The sequence below is a fragment of the Arvicola amphibius genome, chromosome 4 (assembly GCF_903992535.2).
Source record: "Arvicola amphibius chromosome 4, mArvAmp1.2, whole genome shotgun sequence".
Taxonomy (NCBI): Eukaryota; Metazoa; Chordata; class Mammalia; order Rodentia; family Cricetidae; genus Arvicola; species Arvicola amphibius.
The window spans coordinates 71,536,779-71,555,503 of NC_052050.1; the positions used below are offsets into that span (position 1 = coordinate 71,536,779).

An 18,725-nucleotide genomic window follows, 5' to 3' on the forward strand; every position below is an offset into this window, starting at 1 on the left:
GGAGGGTGACACTGAGCACCCACACAATGTATGGCTCCATTCCTGATTCTAAACAATACTTGGCTTCCTCTGGGACCCTTCAGTCCTGTCCGCTCACAGTTCCATGAATTCCAACAACATCACCTGGTAAAATTAGAAGCAGTTCTCACGTCCTGTCAGGGTTTAAAAGAAGCCATGGGCCCTGATGTGAAAACTCCCAAATCAGAAAACGACAAATAACTGAGACAGCTGCTGATCTCAGGTCCGCTGGGCGGAGGCTCACTGCCGACGTCACCTAGCATGTTTATTGCTTTCTAGGTGGCCGGCACTGCTGACAGATGGCAGACTTCTCAGTGGTCGTGGGGTTTCTGAAGCAAGTGCCTCGGTGCAGCAGCATCTTCTTCATGCATCTCCTCCTCATCCTCTGCCCGGGAGAGGTAGATACAGGTAATGTATTTTATCTGCGGCCATATTCAGTTCACCCAGGTAGGACATGAGCATCCAAACTCTGCCCCTCTCTTTGCTAGGTGCCCTCTGGGAACGGGCCCTCATAAGGCAGCAGCGGACCATACTAATTGCTAAAATGCAAAGTATTCCCAAGCAAGGTTTTGGATTTTTTTTTTGTTGGTTTGTTTGGTTTATTTTTTCATTTGTTTTTGTCATTGCTTTTGGTTGTGTTGTTTTGTTTTGCTTTTGAGACAGGTTCCTGCTACGCAGCCCAGGGTGGCCTGGAATTCACGATCCCCTTGCTTCAGCCTCCCCAGTGCGGGGATTGCAGTTATATCTCACCATTCTCTACTTCCCTATCAGCGGTTAAAGGGCCATAGCACTTGATGCTCTTCCATCGGTTCACCAGCCCCTGTTTCCCATATACACTTCCCAGGAGCAAAGATAAGCACAGCTAAGAGCAGTTCTCTTTCCCTGGAAAGATTTGTAAAGAACACGTTCCTTGGGAAGGAAATAGATGGAGGATGAACTGGGATGGGGTGACGAGAGAAAGAAGCGGGGGTGACAGAAAGATCTCAGGTGTGTGAGAAAGGGGGCTGAAGAGACCCTGGAGAGCGAACGTGTAGGAGGGTGACTGGGACTGACCAGCAGTCATCTAGGAGGCAAAAGGTTTTGTCCAAATTGACATATGATCTATGGGCATAGCGAAGGATGGGGAGGGAGATCTGGGATGTTTGAGCTTGGGGAAGAAGTTGTCGCTGAGTTTGGAAACGAGGAAATGGACTAATTTAAGGACAGCAGAGAGACCACCTGGCAACCCCACAGAAGAAGAGAAATGTTCAAGGGAAAGATGGTGACAAGTCTCTCAGCCGCAGAACTCAGTGGGCATTTACATACTAAAATCGATGGAGCACAGCAGGCCCATAGGTTATGTTCCTGTATATTTTGTTTTTGTAGAAGCTGTACATGTGTACTCTATTGATAAATACTGTGAACCCGCCTGTCCTGACTAGTTTATTGTCAATTTGACACAAGTCGGAGATTCCTGGGTAGAGGGAAGTGTACGTGAGAAGATGCCTCCATAAGATTAGCCTGTTTGCAAGCCTGTGTGTTTTAAAGTTAATAATTGATATGGGAGGGCCCAGCCCGTTGTGTGCAGTACCACCTTGGGCAGGGGTTCCAGGGGTATGGAAGAAATAGGCTGAGCAGTCTATGGAGAACAAAGACAGTAGACAGCGTTCCTTCATGACATCTGCTTCAGTTCCTGCCTCTAGGCTCTTGCCTTGAGTCTCTGCGTTGATTTGCCTGTAATATGAAATAAGTTCTTTCCTCCTCAGTTTGCTTTTAGACATGGCAGTCATCACAGCAAAAGAAATTCGAACTAAGACATGAACAAAATAAGACTTTCCATTCTCATTGCGCAGAAATCACTGCCATCAGCCATATGGCTTCTCCCTTCCAAGATATTTTCTTAGCCTACTTGCACAAATATGCAATTCTCTATTCATATCACAGGCATAATTTTTTGTCAAACATTGCATTTAGTGTGCTCCCCTGACCATATTTACACAGCTCCCCAAATAGCATCTACTCTTGATTGATTGCAAACCAGTAACCAGTCACAAGTGCACAGTGCACTTGGTTGGAATGTGTGTATATATGTATTTTAACTTACACTGACTTTTTTCATGACAATTTCTTCTCCAGGAAACCACATGGGTCGTCCTCGGAGAGCAACTCATCATTGTCATTTGAATAGTTTGCTGTAGATTTCTGATCTGCAAAGGGAAGTGAATTTTAAAAACTTAAGTTTTTAGTGGGTTGATCTTGGCTATTGTTTTGAATTGTTGTCCTAGATGAGGTCAAGGTGCTGGGCCCTGGAGACTCCATGTTGGCCCTTGTTGGGGAAACGGTTGAGTTCCAGTGCCACTTGTCGCCATACCAAGATGCAGAGGACATGGAGATCCGCTGGTTCCGGACCCAGCTCTCAAACGTGGTGTACCTGTACCAGAAACAGCAGGGGCTCTCCGACCCGCAGATGCCAGAGTTCCGCAACAGGACCATATTTGAAGCTAATGACATCGTAGATGGCAGCGTGACCCTGCACGTCCTCAGCGTGACTCCCTCTGATGAGGGTCAATACGGGTGCCGCTTTCTTTCCCACAACTTCTCTGGAGAAGCCATGTGGGAGCTGGAAGTAGCAGGTATGTTCCGGAGTTAGCCAGGAGCAGGAGACCGAGGAAAGGATCGGATTGGATAGAGCTGCCTTACACGCCAGGAGACAGACCGCGTGGGGAAATCTCAGATTGAGAACAAACACACACAATATGTTAAAACATCGGGTGGGGATTGAAGAGCTATTTCAGAAGTCCATCCAGTGCCTGCCTAGCATGCACGAGGCCATGGTTCAATCCGCAGTACCAGAAAAGAAAGAAAGAAAAAAGATTTTTTTAGAAGTTAAAAAAGAGGAAAGAAATCCTATAAAATCTATAGGCATCAAATAAAAGGGAGAAAAGTTCATAAAAATATTAAATGATTTCAGAACAGCTGAAAGGATAATTTTAGCCCATAATGACAAGGTGACAACCCAAGGTGACATCAAGGTATAACAGGCGTTTGTGCGAGATTCGTTTGCGCAGTATTACTTGGGGTTTCTTGAGTGCTGAAGCTTCCTGAATGCCAGCACTGGGAGCTGAAAGTGTCCACATTCTGAAGCTAGAAAGACAGGAGCTCGATGAGCTGATGTGAAGGGATTCCTAGAATCCATTAGGAAGATGGGAAAACTCATGTAACGAAATTTAATGATGTATATTTTCATGAACAAGAAATAAAGGGGAAGGGCATAGGAAGAAATGTAAGAAACACAAGCTAGACGCAAATAGATTTGGTTATCTAAGTAGTAAGGATGTAAGGAATAAAAATGATGGAGAAAGGCCTGGGGCTTTCCTGATATTTATTTTATGTATCATTAGTATTTAGACGTTAATGTTTCAATATGCTTTTGATTGAAATAGAATTGAATCGCTATCCTCCCCTCCTTTTCTCTCTCCAACCCTTTCCAGAGTCTCTCTCAAACCCCTCCCATACCCCCCACTCTCAAGTTGATAGACTTTTTTCTTTGAGGATTATTGTTACATACACACAGAGTGGTCAGCCTTAGAGCTCTATACGTACTACCAACAAAAATGGACTCAAGATATATTGAACACACATACATACACACATATTGATATTTTATAAGTTTTAAAATATATAGGGACATAGGATGTTTACATAGATGAATAAGAGCTGGATTTGACCTTTAGCACATAAATTGATACTTAAATGACAAATGATAGCTATATAGATAACAGCTCTCTTTGAATGGGAAAGAATTGCATATGTCATAGGCATTTGAGATTTAGTGAGAATTAACGGAGGATAGTCTATTAGAATTCTGGGCGAAACGACTCTTCATTGTAGTGGGGTCATTTATTGCACATTATAACTAAATACATATAGCCTTCCTCTGAATATTTCCTAATATCCCTGCCTAATCTAAACTGTTCTTTGTCAGTTCATAGCTGGAGGGCTGTGAGCTCACAAACGCAATAAGAAGAGTAGTCATAATTCCTGACGTCATATTTTGACCTCAGACGGGGAACAGCGGCATGAAATGTATGCAGAGCTTCTAGAAGTAAGCCTGATCTTCCCTCACTCCTGCTTTCGCAGGGTTGGGCTCAGACCCACTCATCTCCCTTGAGGGCTTCAACGAAGGAGGCATTCGGCTGCGATGCAGTTCCAGTGGCTGGTACCCCAAGCCCAAGGTTCAGTGGAGAGACCACCAGGGGCATTGCCTTCCTCCAGAGTCTGAAGCCATCATTCAGAATGCCCAGGGCCTGTTCAGTCTGAACACATCTGTGACTGTCCGAGGAGGGGCTCATAGCAACGTGTCTTGCTCAATCCAGAACCCCTTGCTAGCCCAGAAGAAAGAATTTGTGCTCCAGATTGCAGGTCAGTAGGCACCGACTCACACGTATCTTTCTGATCATCTAAAGCTCCATGTTGGTTGGTCCAGGATTCTGAGGCTTGGCTGGGTATGGGATGGGTTGGCTTTGAAACCTGAATCTACTTGGCTAAGAGTAACTCTTAGAGGTAAGTGAGGAGGCCCGAGAAGCAGCATTTCTATACCAAAGGTCATGCAACAAACTCGTAAGGCTCATTTTAGACCATCATGGGAACTCATCTGTTCCTATCATCACCCTCAAGGCACGATTTGTAGAACCCCAAATCCCAACACCCCGGCTCCCGTCCCAGGAGGGATTCGGATGATAAAATGAGTGACTAAGAGCAGAAGGTGGGGGTGTTGGAGAGACCTGAGAAGCAGAGGAAGGCACCTGGGGGTGACGTCATGTAGCTCTGGGTTATAAAAAGGTGACTCGGGTCAACAGATGTTCAGGCAAAGAGTTGAAATTTCATCCATTGTTTGGTTTCAAAGTCCACCGTGTTAAGTTTTATTTTATTTTATGTGTATGGCTGTTGGCCTGCATGTATGTCTGTGGGCCAGTTGTATGCCTGGTGCCCTCAGAGGCCAGGAAAGGTCATAAGATCCCCTGAAATTGGAGTTACGAATGGTTGTTAGCATCCCTGTGGGTGCTGAGAACCAGAGATAGGTCTTCTAGAAGAGCAGCAAATTCTCATAACTGCTGACCCATCTTTCCAGCCCTTTATTGTTTTAAGCCTTGAAAACCAATCTAACCTATGGGTTATTTTTTTCTGTAAATCTAAATCAATAGTTAGAAAACACTGTCTTCCTTAGTATCAGGCAGATACAGTCTACTGCATACAAGATCTCATGACAAACTGTAACAAGCCCTTAAGCAGGTGGACTTGGCAGCATTATTTGTCATGCACAGATCATTCTAAAGTCCCCTGGTAACTGGGTGGTGGGGGAAGTCTGTGTTAGCTGTCTTTATCCAAAGGGAAAGTAAAGTATGCCTATCTCTAAGGCAAACATGAAGCTACAGCCTGGAGCTGGACCCTAAATTTAAATTCTTAAAGCACGAAAGGATTTGGGTGTCTTGTCCTGGATGTTTGCATGTCAGATAGAAAGTCCTAAAGAACAACAGTCCTAGGTTATAAAGCTGTCGAAGTTGTTTAGCTTTCAAATAGACTTACTCGCTTCTCAAAGGAATAAGGAATTTGCAAGAAAAAATCCTAAAGGGAAACTTAGAGCTACTAATTTCTTTTAATATCAGGAAAAGTTTGGATTTCCTTCCTTCCTTTGTTTTCTTTTTAGATCTATCTATCTATCTATCTATCTATCTATCTATCTCATACCATTTATAGTTTATTATTAAGGTTACATATATAGACCTTTAGATATGTACATACTTGCACAAGTCCACTGCTCTTAATGGATATCAGGTGGAGATACCAAAGGGGCTGGAACAGAGGCCTAGTTCTAGCCACCAAGTCAGTGAGATGGCAGATTGGGAGGGAACTCTGTATGTGAAGGATAAATCTAGTGTGGCAAACCCCTTCATACAAGACTGTGAAAATAGAATTCTAGAAAACTAACATTTCAAAAAAAAAAAAGACTACAAATGCTAAGCAAAACAAACCAGACTCAAAAGGAAAAAAATACTATGTGACCTTACTTGCATAGTGAGGACCTGACTTCGCAAACTCCTTTTAAAGAAGGAGTTTCATCTTAAGCCACATAGTGAGTGATGGCCGATCTCAGCTCCAGAAACGTGTTGCGATAGTAGAATTTTAAAGGATATCCTGAAGATAGCCACGTAAGGAGCTAAGGAGCAGGGCCATAAAATTTAATGAGGTCCAGGCAGGCTGTGGTGGTGCGCACCTTTAATCTCAGCATCGGGAGGCAGAGGCAGGTGGATTTCTGTGAGTTCGAGGCCAGCCTGGTATTCAAGAGCTAGTTCCAGGACAGGGAAACCATGTCTCGAAAAAATATTAATGAGGTCAAGATGTTCCTAGGAGGTATCCTATCTTTGAAGATACCTTGTCAGTTATTAATGGATCTTTGTTGGGGTTTTTGCACCCTAAAACTGACCAATAGTTTCAGAAACTACCTTACGCTATGTCCTCCTTACGCAATCCCAAGATGACAGGACACGAACTCCCCTGATCATGGTGTTTCCCCTTTAAAAGGTCTCCCCTTCCCTGGGCTGGGGCTGCCCTTCCCTCCTCCACTGTTGGAGGTGTAGTCCAAACTTGAGTTTGAATATTAAAAACCCTCTTGTGCTTTACATCGAAATTGGTTCCGTGCAGTTTCTTTTTCAGGGATGATTAACTTGGGCATAACACATTAGGTACCCAGAACAGTCGAGTTCATCTAGAGAGTGAAGTAGAGGTTGTGAAAAGCCCAGAGGCTAAGAGTGAATGAGGTGTCAGGGTTCAGGAGAATGGAAACGTGTAAGAAATGGACACTGATGTGCACATAGGTGTGGCTAAGATGAGGGCTAGGATTTAGCTCCTTGATACAAAGCCCGTCTCTCTCATGAGACCCCAGAAGAGCAAACAGGGCTCTTAACCACTGTGATCTCAGGCTCAATTTACCGTACTTAGAGGTTAAAAACAACTTTTAAAGAAACACCCTTCTGAGATAATGCGTTACCTCTGAATAATTAGATCACACAGACACAAACCTTATTAAACCGACACAGCTGTTTCTTCAGGGTTACGCTCCAGTTTTGCCCTCATCCCTTCATCTTCCGGGCACCCTTGGAGCTGCCCTGGCCAGCATGCGCCCACAAGTCGCATCCTACCCTTGAGGATTGCTTGGGAAGCAGCTGTGGTTAAACAACTATTGGCTTTGTTGAGAATTCTTCCAGTACTGTGAGAACTGAGATAAATGTCAGGAAGCAGGTGACAACCCATAGATTCTCCAACCAGGTAGAACAGCTCAAAGGGTAGCATCAGAGCCAGAAGAAGCGATCTCCCGGTTATAAGAGGAAAAGGGTATACCGGGACCTGTCATTCATCTTCAGTTCACTGTGCTCCCTTCTCCCTGCCCATGCTCACGCCAGTCCGAGTCCTGCCATTGCACCAGATCCTACCTGGAGTGAAGGCTGCTCAACTGCCCTCATGTCTAGCTCATGCCTGGCTACAGGGGCTCACATGGAAGGTGTAACTGGCCACCCTAAGTTCCCTCAAGGCTTTCTGGGATGTGAGGTCCAAGATAGTCTTGTTTCAGTGGGGAGTGGAGCCTAAGTGGAGACAACAAACCCCATGAGACATGTCTTCCAGATGTGTTTCTACCCAGAACGTCCCCCTGGAAGAAAGCGTTCCTGGGAACCCTGGCGGCCCTCCCACTCAGCCTGGCTGTGCTCACCATCCTGGCGTTGCAGTACTTTTACAAGAAGCGGTGCTCCCAAGGTATGACTCAGGCCCTGGAGCTGGATTTGCTCCTTAGCGATGCAGTCTCGTGGTCTGGACCCGGTCTTTTTTCTCTGCCAGTTAAAGAACTAAAAGGCGGGGGAGGGGGGTAAGGTGGGTGGGGGGATGGAATCTGCAGTACAACGGGTAGCAGCAGAGAAATCTCAGTTACCGCAGACGGAATCGACAGCTGAAAAGGTTGTTTATTGGGGTTGAGGAAATATACACATACAACAGAGAACAAGAGCCTCTGAGAAGCTAAGGGGCAAGGAGGGGTAGGAGGTGGTAGCCAGGGGATGGGGAGGGGGAACCCAAAAAGTCGAAAAAATCCGATCTCTTCCTGAGGACCGGGGCTTTAAAGCCTCTGAAGCGTCTTCCTCCCCTACTTTAGGGTTGGTCAGTTTGAGGACAGATAGGATGCTTGATTGGAATGCAAATGTGGTGTCCTGATCAGACCTTGTTGAGCCAATCCACCAGCAGGCCTGCCAGTGGGAGGCAAAAGCTGCTCGGCTTTTGTCTCAAGTCAGGAGGTTGAAGAAGAAGAATTTACCACCTTAATTGCCTAGCCATGATCCCTCTCCCTATTTGCCTGCCTACCAGGGAGTCTAACTGCTAGTCTCTCAATAGGAAAGGGATGAGGTGTAGGGAGGCATGGGTGGACACAGCAGCAGAAGGCAACCCAGACTGGAATGACAGCCAGCTTCGGGCAGGACTCAGCTTTCCCCATTCATTCTTTCTTTCAGAAAAGCTGAAGAAGCAGGAAGAAAAGGACAGAGGTAAGCCAGCAGAGATGTTGTCTCCTCACATCCCAGAGCAGGATCCAGGGACCTGCTGGGTTTCCAAGGCAAGGGCCTCAGTCTTACAGGGGCATCTAGGAGAAGGGTAGAGAGGGGAGGACAGGGTTTGCTCAGATTGGCAGTGTCCAGGCACCCAAATGAACTTCTAGATGCATAGGGATAAATTTGTACACCTTAGGGGAGCGAGGTACCCATATTCGTAATCTGCCCTGTCTGGTTGTTCCCCACTCTGAGAGCATCCTTTTTCTCTTTTGTCTTCAGGAAGACTGATTGCACGGTTGGGTAAGTTCTGGGTTCCTCACCACAGGGCAAGCTGCGGAACAAGTGGGTTTAGCTGGCCACCTCTGGAGCAGAAAGGGGCATTCAAGGCACTAGGCTCCTTAGAGGAAGAGAAGGGGGACACCCATCTAGTTCTCGATCTGGCTTTGTGCACCTCTTCTTCTTCTTCTTCTTCTTCTTCTTCTTCTTCTTCTTCTTCTTCTTCTTCTTCTTCTTCTTCTTCGATTCTTCTTTGAGATGCAGTGCCTATGGGCGCCCCACTTTAGGGTTCATTCAACAGAAGAACCTCTGAAGAGACCCTGCTGGAGTCTTTACTCCCTCCAGTTCATGTTCTTGGGATCCATCTTTTTAACCCAAATGCCACTGTGAAGAAAGACCCTTGAACTTGCACGGAAATAGGAATGCTCTGGTAAACTACTTTTCCTCTCAGAACACACCAACATAAAACCATGGAAGGGTGTGATATAGCTGAAGACTGTACAAAGGAAGTTGAGGAACCTGAGCTTCTTGGTAAAGGCTGGCAATCCCAGTATTCCATTAGTGAGGCAGACCCAAGAGGGTTGGTAACTTTCAGGCCATGCTGCAGAGAGAGACCGTGTCTCAAAAAAGCAAAGGAGGTTAGTGATCCCACATAAAGGGGAGATGGAGAAGGCCCCCATAATTAGATTGAAGATCCAGAGAACCAAAATTTGACTGCCCTGTCAAAACTCCAGCCCAAACTGAAAGAGTAGAGAGCCCTGTGTTGTTGCCTACTCAATCCTACCAAGCAAAACCACTTCAGTGAGTCAACATCACAGTCTGAATTAGTATATTGATTGTTTTCCAAAGAATACAAAGGATGGAGAGACCAGAGGACTGTGTTATAGAGGCAGAGTTGGATCCTTTCCATCTAGGCAGGAGAAATAATTGTCCTTTCTGTCTTTAAGCAAAATATTCAGCAAATGATCCCCAAATTACGTAGGCTGTGCTAGGTCCCGGGCTTAATCATGTGCTCTGCCTTCCCCACCCCTCCACACCAGTTAAACTTTGTAGTTTCAGAAAGAATAAACTTTCATCTCCAAATAGATCAAAGCCTTGGGAAAAAAACCCTTTAGAACCAAGGCTGTTTCCCTCCCTGGCCCAATGCTTGTTGATTTCTTCCTCTGAAATGAAGACAGGCTAAAGGCTCTGGAATGCTGGGTTTGAGCCTCCTTCTACAGGGCAATGTGGCATCAAGGAGAGAGTTGCAGTCAGAAGTAGTTTCAGATTAAGAATCTGTAGGCAGAGACTGCTCACTTGTTCATGGCTGCCCTGACCCGAAAAATCACACAGAAACTGTATTAATTACAGCACTACTTGGCCAATAGCTTAGGCTTCTTATTAACTAACTCTTACATCTTAAATTAACCCATTCCTATTATTTTATATTTTACCCTGAAGCTCGTGGTTTACCAGTAAGATCCCGGAACATCTGTCTCCTTCGGCAGCTACATGGCCTCTTTCTGACTCCAACTTCTTTTCTCCTCTATCTCTGCTTGAAATTCCCACCTTGCTCTATTCTGCCCTGTCATAGGTCTAATTAGCTTCTTTATTCATTAACAAAGAAAGGCAAGACACATACAGAAGGACTTCCCACACCAAGGTTCCTTAATCTTTGCATCAGAAGGTTGATGTTTCTCTCTGTTTTGCTTGCAGAGAGACTTCAGACAGAGCTTGGTAAGTTCCTTCCACCCCAGAACTATTACTTCCTGTCCTGTCTTCGTACCTGGCTGCCCATGTATGACACCCTGACTGGAGCAACGCTGACTGTGGGTGGTGAGGGAAGGGAGGGTTAGACAACTGTGACACAAATGTGACGTGGCATCCTGACTTTCCAATTTTCCTTTTCCTTTGCTCCTTCAGACTGGAGAAGGTCCGAAGGCCAGGCTGGTGAGTAAAGTCCCCTTCTCTCCTACTGCATCTCACTAGGCTCTCTGACTTAACATGTTTGAATCACATCCCTCTAAATGCATTTCCAACTTAGGACATTTTCCTTTTACAAGTGAATTTGCAAGTAAATTGAAAATATACTATGGATTGTACATTGAAAATGTTCTAAGTTAGAAATGCATCGATACATCTACCAAATATTACTGATGAGCAGCCCAGTGCTGGGGTGTTGGATAGGTACCTTCTGATCACGTGATTGTCTGGGGCAGTGACTCCCTGTGGCTTCCCAGTGTCTCCACCAGCCTGAGAAAAGATTAAAGTTCCAAGTATGGTTTCTAATGAATGCAAATGATTTACACACCATTGTAAAACAAAACAAATACATGAAAATATATAAGTCAAGTTATCATTCCAGCTCCTCTCTGTTCGTGGCAGCATCATAGTCTCTCTGGTGCTTCCACCTTCTTTCCTATGAGTCACATGCTCTATGTATATTTTACTTGGTAGAAGTTAGACCCAGGTTTCACTTTTATATTATTTACATTTATTATAATTATATATTTATTTAGGTATAATTTATATGATCATATAAAGCATGCATTTATCCACATATTTATTTACATAAATTTATTTATTTTTATATTGTATATAAAATTATCCATATAATTTATATTATATGTTATATTTATTGTCTGGAGGCTACATTTGGGAAAACATTGATTCCAATCCTGGTTTCACAGCACAATCACCTAAATTTCTGATGCTCACCCTCAAACTGCCTGTGGGTTTAAAGTAGACATGCTATTATATATGTAAATACATCTCTTCATACCTGAATGAAAATGAGGACACAGCCACTCCTAGGTATGTTTGAGGAGCAGGGTTCTAGTGTAGATATGAGGGGGAGTACAGCCAAAGGCATCTGGAAGAGCAGACTGAACTGGCCCATGGGGGGCAGGGTAGAGTGAGAGAGAAAGAGAAGAGAGAGGGAAGAAGAGAGATCCAGGAGCGGAGCCAAGAGCAGAACTAAAAAGGGAATCAAGAGAATGTGTAGCCAAAATGGCTGAGCTATATAGGAATCAGAGAAGCTGGGGAGGGGAAGCAAAGCTCAGGAACTGGAGAGGTTTAGGGTAGGGGGCAGGGTATACCAACCAGCTGAGACTGAGGGAGCCTAGGGGCTAGCATAGACCTTGATGTGGTAATAGACTCCATAGTCATAGGCAAACACATGAACCATAGGCCACTTTTGCTAGGAACTAAAGTCCTTGAGGGAATGCTGGCTTTTGTCTAAATGCCAGGCTTTGGGGAAAGGAATTTCTCAGAACCTAACAATACCATAAGACCACCAGTCTAATAAATATTTTATTTTGTATATATTCTTGCAAATCTGAATTTCCTCTCTGTCACATGCATTTTAGTCTTGTGTAAACATCATTCATAGTCTCATGCTGCCTGTCCCTTGCTTTATACATGCACCACTGTTTAAATATCTACTTTATAGTGTGTTGGGTCCGTTTCTTCTTGCTGGTTCTCACTGCCCACCACTGCAAACCACACTGAATAAGCCTGAAGTGTGCTGTCCTGTCACCCTTTTTCTCCAGGAGGTGCAACTGGGAAGGAAGATTAGCCTGCCAGTTAGACAAAGGTTTCCCAGAGAGCCATACTCCTGCAATCGGCCATGGTGAGGCTCTGTCTACCTGCACCATGTATGACCCAGCTCTCTAAGTCTGCTGGCCCATGGGGATAAATACTTTCTCATTCCTTTATTATTGGCTCCTCTCTAGATGCTGACTTTGAACACACACACACACACACACACACACACACACAGAGAGAGAGACATATATCCTTATTGATATATTTTATAATGGCTATGTATATATCCTTGTTAATATATACATATATTATTATTGACATTAAACAATATAGATTTCTTTTTGCTATTGTGTCAATTGCTGTTAGTCTTGTCCATGTTCCTCTTAGTGAAGAGAGATCATTATTTTCCATAAAGTTTAATTAATCAAACTTTTACCCATGGCTTCTACTTCTGAAGTTGAAGATCTTTGCTAAGGATACCACAATGTATATTGTCTTATCATTTCTTTTATTTATTTATAACTGTATTTCTCAGCCTTCTGTTAGTGTCACATAATACCTGAAATGGTAAACTTCCAGTGAGCAAAGGTTTTCTTGGGGTCACAGTTTCAGAGTTAATCCACGGTCACTTGGGCCAGTGGCAAGGCAGCAGGAAGTAAGGAATATGTGGTAGAGAAAGCTGCTTGCTTCATGATGGGCAGAAAGCAAAAAAGAGAAGCAGGCGAGACCAGAAACTGAGGTTCCACATAGCGCAGAACTTTAAGTGGAGGCCATTTGGGAAAGATTCAGATCCAAACTGCAGTAATATGTTTCGTGTATAGGTCATTAATTGGTCCTACAGAAATCCCCACACTGGGTGTGAGGTGATGATAATGCACGGATTTGTCTGTGTGTATCGAATGGGTCTTCTCAATGCCCTTCAGTATACCAGCCATAATTCTCCCATTGAGGCAAGCTTTCACCTTGAGCATCTATTCAGTGTGGAAGCGCTTGTCCCTGGGCTCGCCTCTACACTCCTTGTTTTCACCATTATGGCTTTGATAGCATCTAGAAGTTCAAGGTTTCTTCCCTTGAGCTACTTCCCTTTTTAAGTTAATGAACCTTTAAAAATATAAAATTACACAGTTCCTTTAAAAAATTCTCAAATTGATTTGGATGAATGGTTAAAAATTTATAGGCAAACTAACGTTGAATCAGTGTTCTGCTAGAACTAAGCTAATTCCATGTAAGAGATACATATCTTTAAAGTTCCATGGACTGTTTTGATTCGAGTCCAGGGTTAATCCCCCAGAACCTTGAAAAATGTTTCTATCGCTTTGGATCAACTCTGTTCCAAAACAGAACAAGAGAACACTGGAGAAAAATCTACTCAGAATGGTCCACAATAAAAAGGAGACTGTGGAGAGAAGACTGGGTATCCAGAAGGCATGAGTCCCATTCAGCAGAGCCTCCAGGACTGAGCTTGGCCAGGCAGAGATAGGTTTCATTTCCATCCTTTAGGGTACCAAGACTGTTTGTTCCTTGCTTCTATGTTCCATCTTCCCAATGTAACTCGAGGCTACATACCACTTTGGTAGAACCCAACACAATTGTTAGACCCCTGTCCAATTCAGTCCAGAGGTGGGAACAAGGATATTTGTGGGCAGCTCTTGAGCAAGGGAAGCCACCCTCAAGGTCCCAGGGTTGTTGGTTGAGCTCTCTGAGTCCCTTCTCTCTCTTTGGTTTCAGAGTGGAGAGCGGCCCAACAATATGCAGGTAAGTAACTGAAGCTGCCGAGGGTGACTGGTGACAAGATCAGGCAGGGTCTTGCACAGAAGGGATGAGGAGGGGTCTGACGTTAGAGGAAGGGTTTTTCCAGGAGTCAAGTCCATCTCCTGGAGATGAACACAGAGTATACATACAGCATGCTGCATACTCTCATGTGCACACATGTTTTGAACATAAGCTGTTTGCAAAGAGGCACAGCTTTAGAGGTTTACTGGGTTCATTTCCTAAGGGCAGGAAGGAAGGCTGCTTCTGGCATCCATATGAAAGAAGGAAAGACAGCGTCTGAAAGGAATCTCCCAAATCATTCCTCAGAAGGGCCTCCTCAGAGGCATGATGCACACTGAAATCCCAGCATGGGGAGGCTGAGGCAGGGGGGGTCACGAGTTAAGACCAACCTGGGTTAAATAGGGAGACTTTGACTCAAGAAACCGGTGGGTGGGTATTTGGGGGCTATCCTCCAATTTCTCAACCATCGAGTGGATGTTTTTGGAGCATGGGTGCTAGAGTGTAGGTCATTGGATTAGATAATCTCAGAGGTTCCCTGTAGTTTTAAGAGTCCTAGAATTGCTGTAAAGTGGAGGCGACCTGGTGGTGAAACCAAAGGAAACAGAAGCCACAAACGACCTGACTCCACGCTAGTGAACCTCCCCCATTGAACCTACCTTATTTGCAACCGAAAAATGGGATTTGGGACTTTTCTGTTAGGAAAGGAATGGGCTTCAGGAGTGTGCCATTCTGGGAAAAGGGGTAGTTGAAAGAGTGGGTGTGTGCCAGAGTGTGTGCGTTTGCTATGACACCAGTTGGTCCAACTGGAGAAACTAGACGTCTGAGGAGTGAAGGAGTGGAGGGGGAGAACAAGGGAAGGATGGAGGTGGGGGAAGAAGGAGAGGTACCTGAACATTCCCAGTGGCTACTAACCCTAATCTTCCGCTCAGTGGACGTGACCTTGGATCCCACCACAGCGCACCTTAGCCTGGAGATCTCAGACGACCTCAAGAGCGTGTCCTCCCGACCGGGGGCGCCCAGTATTGTGGTCCACGGCCCGCAGCGGTTCTCGGAGCAGACCTGCGTGCTGAGCCGGGAGCGTTTCTACAGCGGCCGCCACTACTGGGAGGTGCACGTGGGCCGGCGCAGCCGCTGGTTCCTGGGTGCCTGTCTGGAGTCGGTGGAGCGCTCGGGGCCCGTGCGCCTGAGCCCCGCCGCCGGCTACTGGGTGATGGGGCTGTGGAACAGCTGCGAGTACTTCGTGCTGGACCCGCAGCGCCTGGCGCTGACGCTACGCCTGCCTCCCCGGAGGGTGGGCATCCTGCTGGACTATGAGGCCGGGAAGCTGTCCTTCTTCAATGCGTCTGATGGCTCGCACATCTTCACTTTCACCGACACTTTCTCTGGGGCGCTCTGTGCCTACTTCAGACCCAGAGCCCACGATGGCAGTGAACAGCCGGATCCGCTGACCATCTGCTCTTTGCCAGTTAGAGGGCCACATGTCCTCGAAGAGGACGACAAGGACAATTGGCTACAGCCCTATGAGCCGTTTGACCCTGCCTGGGCTGGTGGTGATGAGGCGCTGTTGTGACCTCAAGGCCAGGTCTAGGCAGTGTCCTGAACTCCCGGACAGCGCTTTGCTCCCTTGCTGCCAAAGCATGCAGAGGCCCTTGGCATATGTATTTGTGTATATATAATTATTTTAAGGACAGCGGGCAAAAAAGAGACCGTTTATGTATATAGCAAGACTATGGAGTATGCACTGTGGGAATGGGAAAGAAGTCAGAAGTATTTGCTAATTTGTGTATAGTTTTGCATATTTTGTGTAATTTTGTATATTCTGTAAAAAGTCTAGAAGTAATGACATTTCATAAGTAATGAGTTCACCTATGCCTCAGGTCTGAATTTTAAACATCATTTCCTCATAAAACAAAATGGGAGAAATGGTTGATTCTAGGACTGAGGTAAAGAAGGCCCAAAACTTGGACCATTTTGTCTATAAAATAAAAGTCAGAAAATATGCACTCAGGAAAAACACCCAGCTTTAACTTCTGGCCTCCACATGCACAACCACGCACAGGCATGCACATACCTACACCTGCACACATACGCGAATTGTATCCGATTTTCAGAAAGGCTGAGTGGAATAAGTTTAAGAAGCCCTGCTCTGTGCCCTTTTACTGTGCTCCAGAGGAGGCTCGCAGGACCGATCAATGAGCTCTTAGACAGGAGCAACCAAAGTCCAGCAGCCAATGTCAAATCTTGACATATTGGTTGGTACTTCAGCTGACTGTCCTGTGAGCTTATCACCGGGCACAGCACAGCTTTACACCCCTATTCTTCTTGGGCACCTTTCATGGGTCCTTTCTACTGGGGTTCTGTTCCCTAATCCACCTCCTGGTGCTGGCTCCAAACCCCTACCCAGGCCAGAACAGATAACAAATACATACAGTGGGTGTGGTGGTTTAAAAGAAATGGCCCCCAAAAGGAGGAGTACGTTAGAGACAGCATCTCTCATTAAACTTGTAGCTTGTTGGTCCAGCTAGACTGGGTGGCCAGGAGTCTTCAGGGGTCCTCTTGTTGCTTCCTCCCCAGTTCTGGCATTACAGTCCCTGCTCAATTTACAAAAGAGTGCAGGGGATTTGAACTCCAGTCTTTAGGCCTGTATGGCAAACACTTTACCAACTAACCTATCGCCTCAGTTCCTTCACCTAAGAAATTTTTATATGATCTTGGAAATATAGCTATATAAGGCATATAAATCAAGTATTTACTAATAATGACTTAATTCAGTCTAAATTCTTTGGTAGATATTGATTTTATGATTTATTAAAGGTGAAAACAAATTTGCATATTAAAAAAAAAAATAAAAGTCAGCAGAAACTGATAGGAAGTAACGTAGTTCAGATCTGCCAGGCAAATGGGAACTGTGATTAGTAACTGTGGAGTGCATACTTGAAAACCAGAGAAAATGTTAAGAGTTCTCACCGTAAAAAGGGTAGGTGAGGTAGTCTAGATGTCAGTTGGTTTGCTTTAGCCAATCCAGCACGCACACATTTATGAAAACAATGTCCACCACAAATATACACATTTTTTGCTTGTCAGTTAAAATAAATAAATAAAAATAATTTTTTTTAAAAAAGCAAAATACATATTACAGTCTGTAGTGACTTCCCTGGCTTTCTATGAGGCATTATTAAGATGGAAATCCATAAGGGCACTAATGGGGCTGGGGTAGAGGTCAGGGGCAGGGTGCTTGATTACTTGAGGGACATGGCACATCTTCAACTCCAGGGACACTTTCTCTGGGGCAGCACATTAGTTCCCCAGCACAGCAAGGGAAGGGTTAGGATGGCAAGAATTTAGTGTTACTCCAAAAAACATACATACTGGCAACAACATACAGACTGAACAAGCTATATTTAGGAATATATATGGATACACATATACATGTACACTTGTAATAACAATTATTCTAAAAGGCCATGAATTTGAAAGTGAGTAAGGAGTTACAGTATGTGGGGAGGATTTGGGAGGGGGAGGAAGAAAAACTACTGTAATTTTATTATAATCTCCAAAATTAAAAAACAAATAATGCAGCATGAGCTACTAACTAAAATCCAGATGCATACATCCATGCCAGCACTTTAATTTGTTTTTCTTTTTCTGTTTTTTCAAAGGGGAGCCTTTAAAAAATAATCTAATGAAATCAATCTGAAAGATAATGATAAGGGGTGTGGAATGAAAAAGCTATTAGCTTTACATCGTGGAAATAATTAGTAAAGACAAAAGGAGTAATGGGTGCTAAAAATCACTGGGCAAAGTCTGCTGGAAAGCAAGAAGTTTCCACAGTCTTCAGTAGCAATCTTACATACTTCTTAAAAGTAAGGGAAGGGCTTCAGGGCTCTTTCCTCCCCTCCTTTGCATCCTTCCTTTCTTGGGAATGCTTTTTCTTTTCTCAAAAAGCGGTCTCTATTTGTACCCCATGCCTAACTTAAAAGGCATGACTTTTCTTTGCCTTCTCCTTGTGGCTGCCAGAATTTTAATCTCGTCTGTCCCAGTTTACATAAACCTCTAATAAAATTGTCCTTGAGCTTCCTTTAGGAAAAAAAAAGAAGGGGAAGAGTATCTTTGCAATGATAATCTGCAAGGTGAACCAAGTGATGACATTTACATATTCAAGGATGAGATGAGACGTCATGTCAAAGGAAAATGATTAGGAGCCCAAACTATTTTTAAAAACTTAGGTGGGTGCTGATTTCCTGAGTGAAATACTAGTACTATAGTCATTCAGGGAAATACTGCTCTTCGCAAACATGTCCAGAGAGGGTCTCTCATAGGTTGACTCACACAGGGGTAGGGATGGCTACAGCCCACTTTAGGGATTCAGCTGTTGAATGACTACCACTTGATTAACAAAGGCTTCCTCCTTGGGCAAGAGATGTAGCTCAGTGCTAGAGCACTTGTCTAGCATGCAGGAAGCTTTGGGTTTGATGCCCAGCATCACATTAAAAAGCAAACAGTCAGGCAGTGGTGGCACACTTTTAATCCCAGCACTTGGGAGGCAGAGGCTGAGGATCTCTGATT

At 44.6% G+C, this 18,725-nt stretch overlaps 1 protein-coding gene across 1 annotated transcript; it reads left to right on the forward strand.

The window, feature by feature from the left end:
• The first annotated feature begins 317 nt into the window (after positions 1-317).
• Btnl9 (butyrophilin like 9) lies at positions 318-15,729 on the forward strand. Its single transcript, XM_038325430.1, has 9 exons — positions 318-426; positions 2,283-2,630; positions 4,138-4,419; positions 7,678-7,806; positions 8,550-8,582; positions 10,557-10,577; positions 10,764-10,790; positions 14,115-14,141; positions 15,089-15,729. The coding sequence occupies exons 1-9, from the start codon at positions 318-320 to the stop codon at positions 15,727-15,729; spliced, it is 1,617 nt and encodes a 538-aa protein (XP_038181358.1).
• Positions 15,730-18,725: the final 2,996 nt, after the last annotated feature.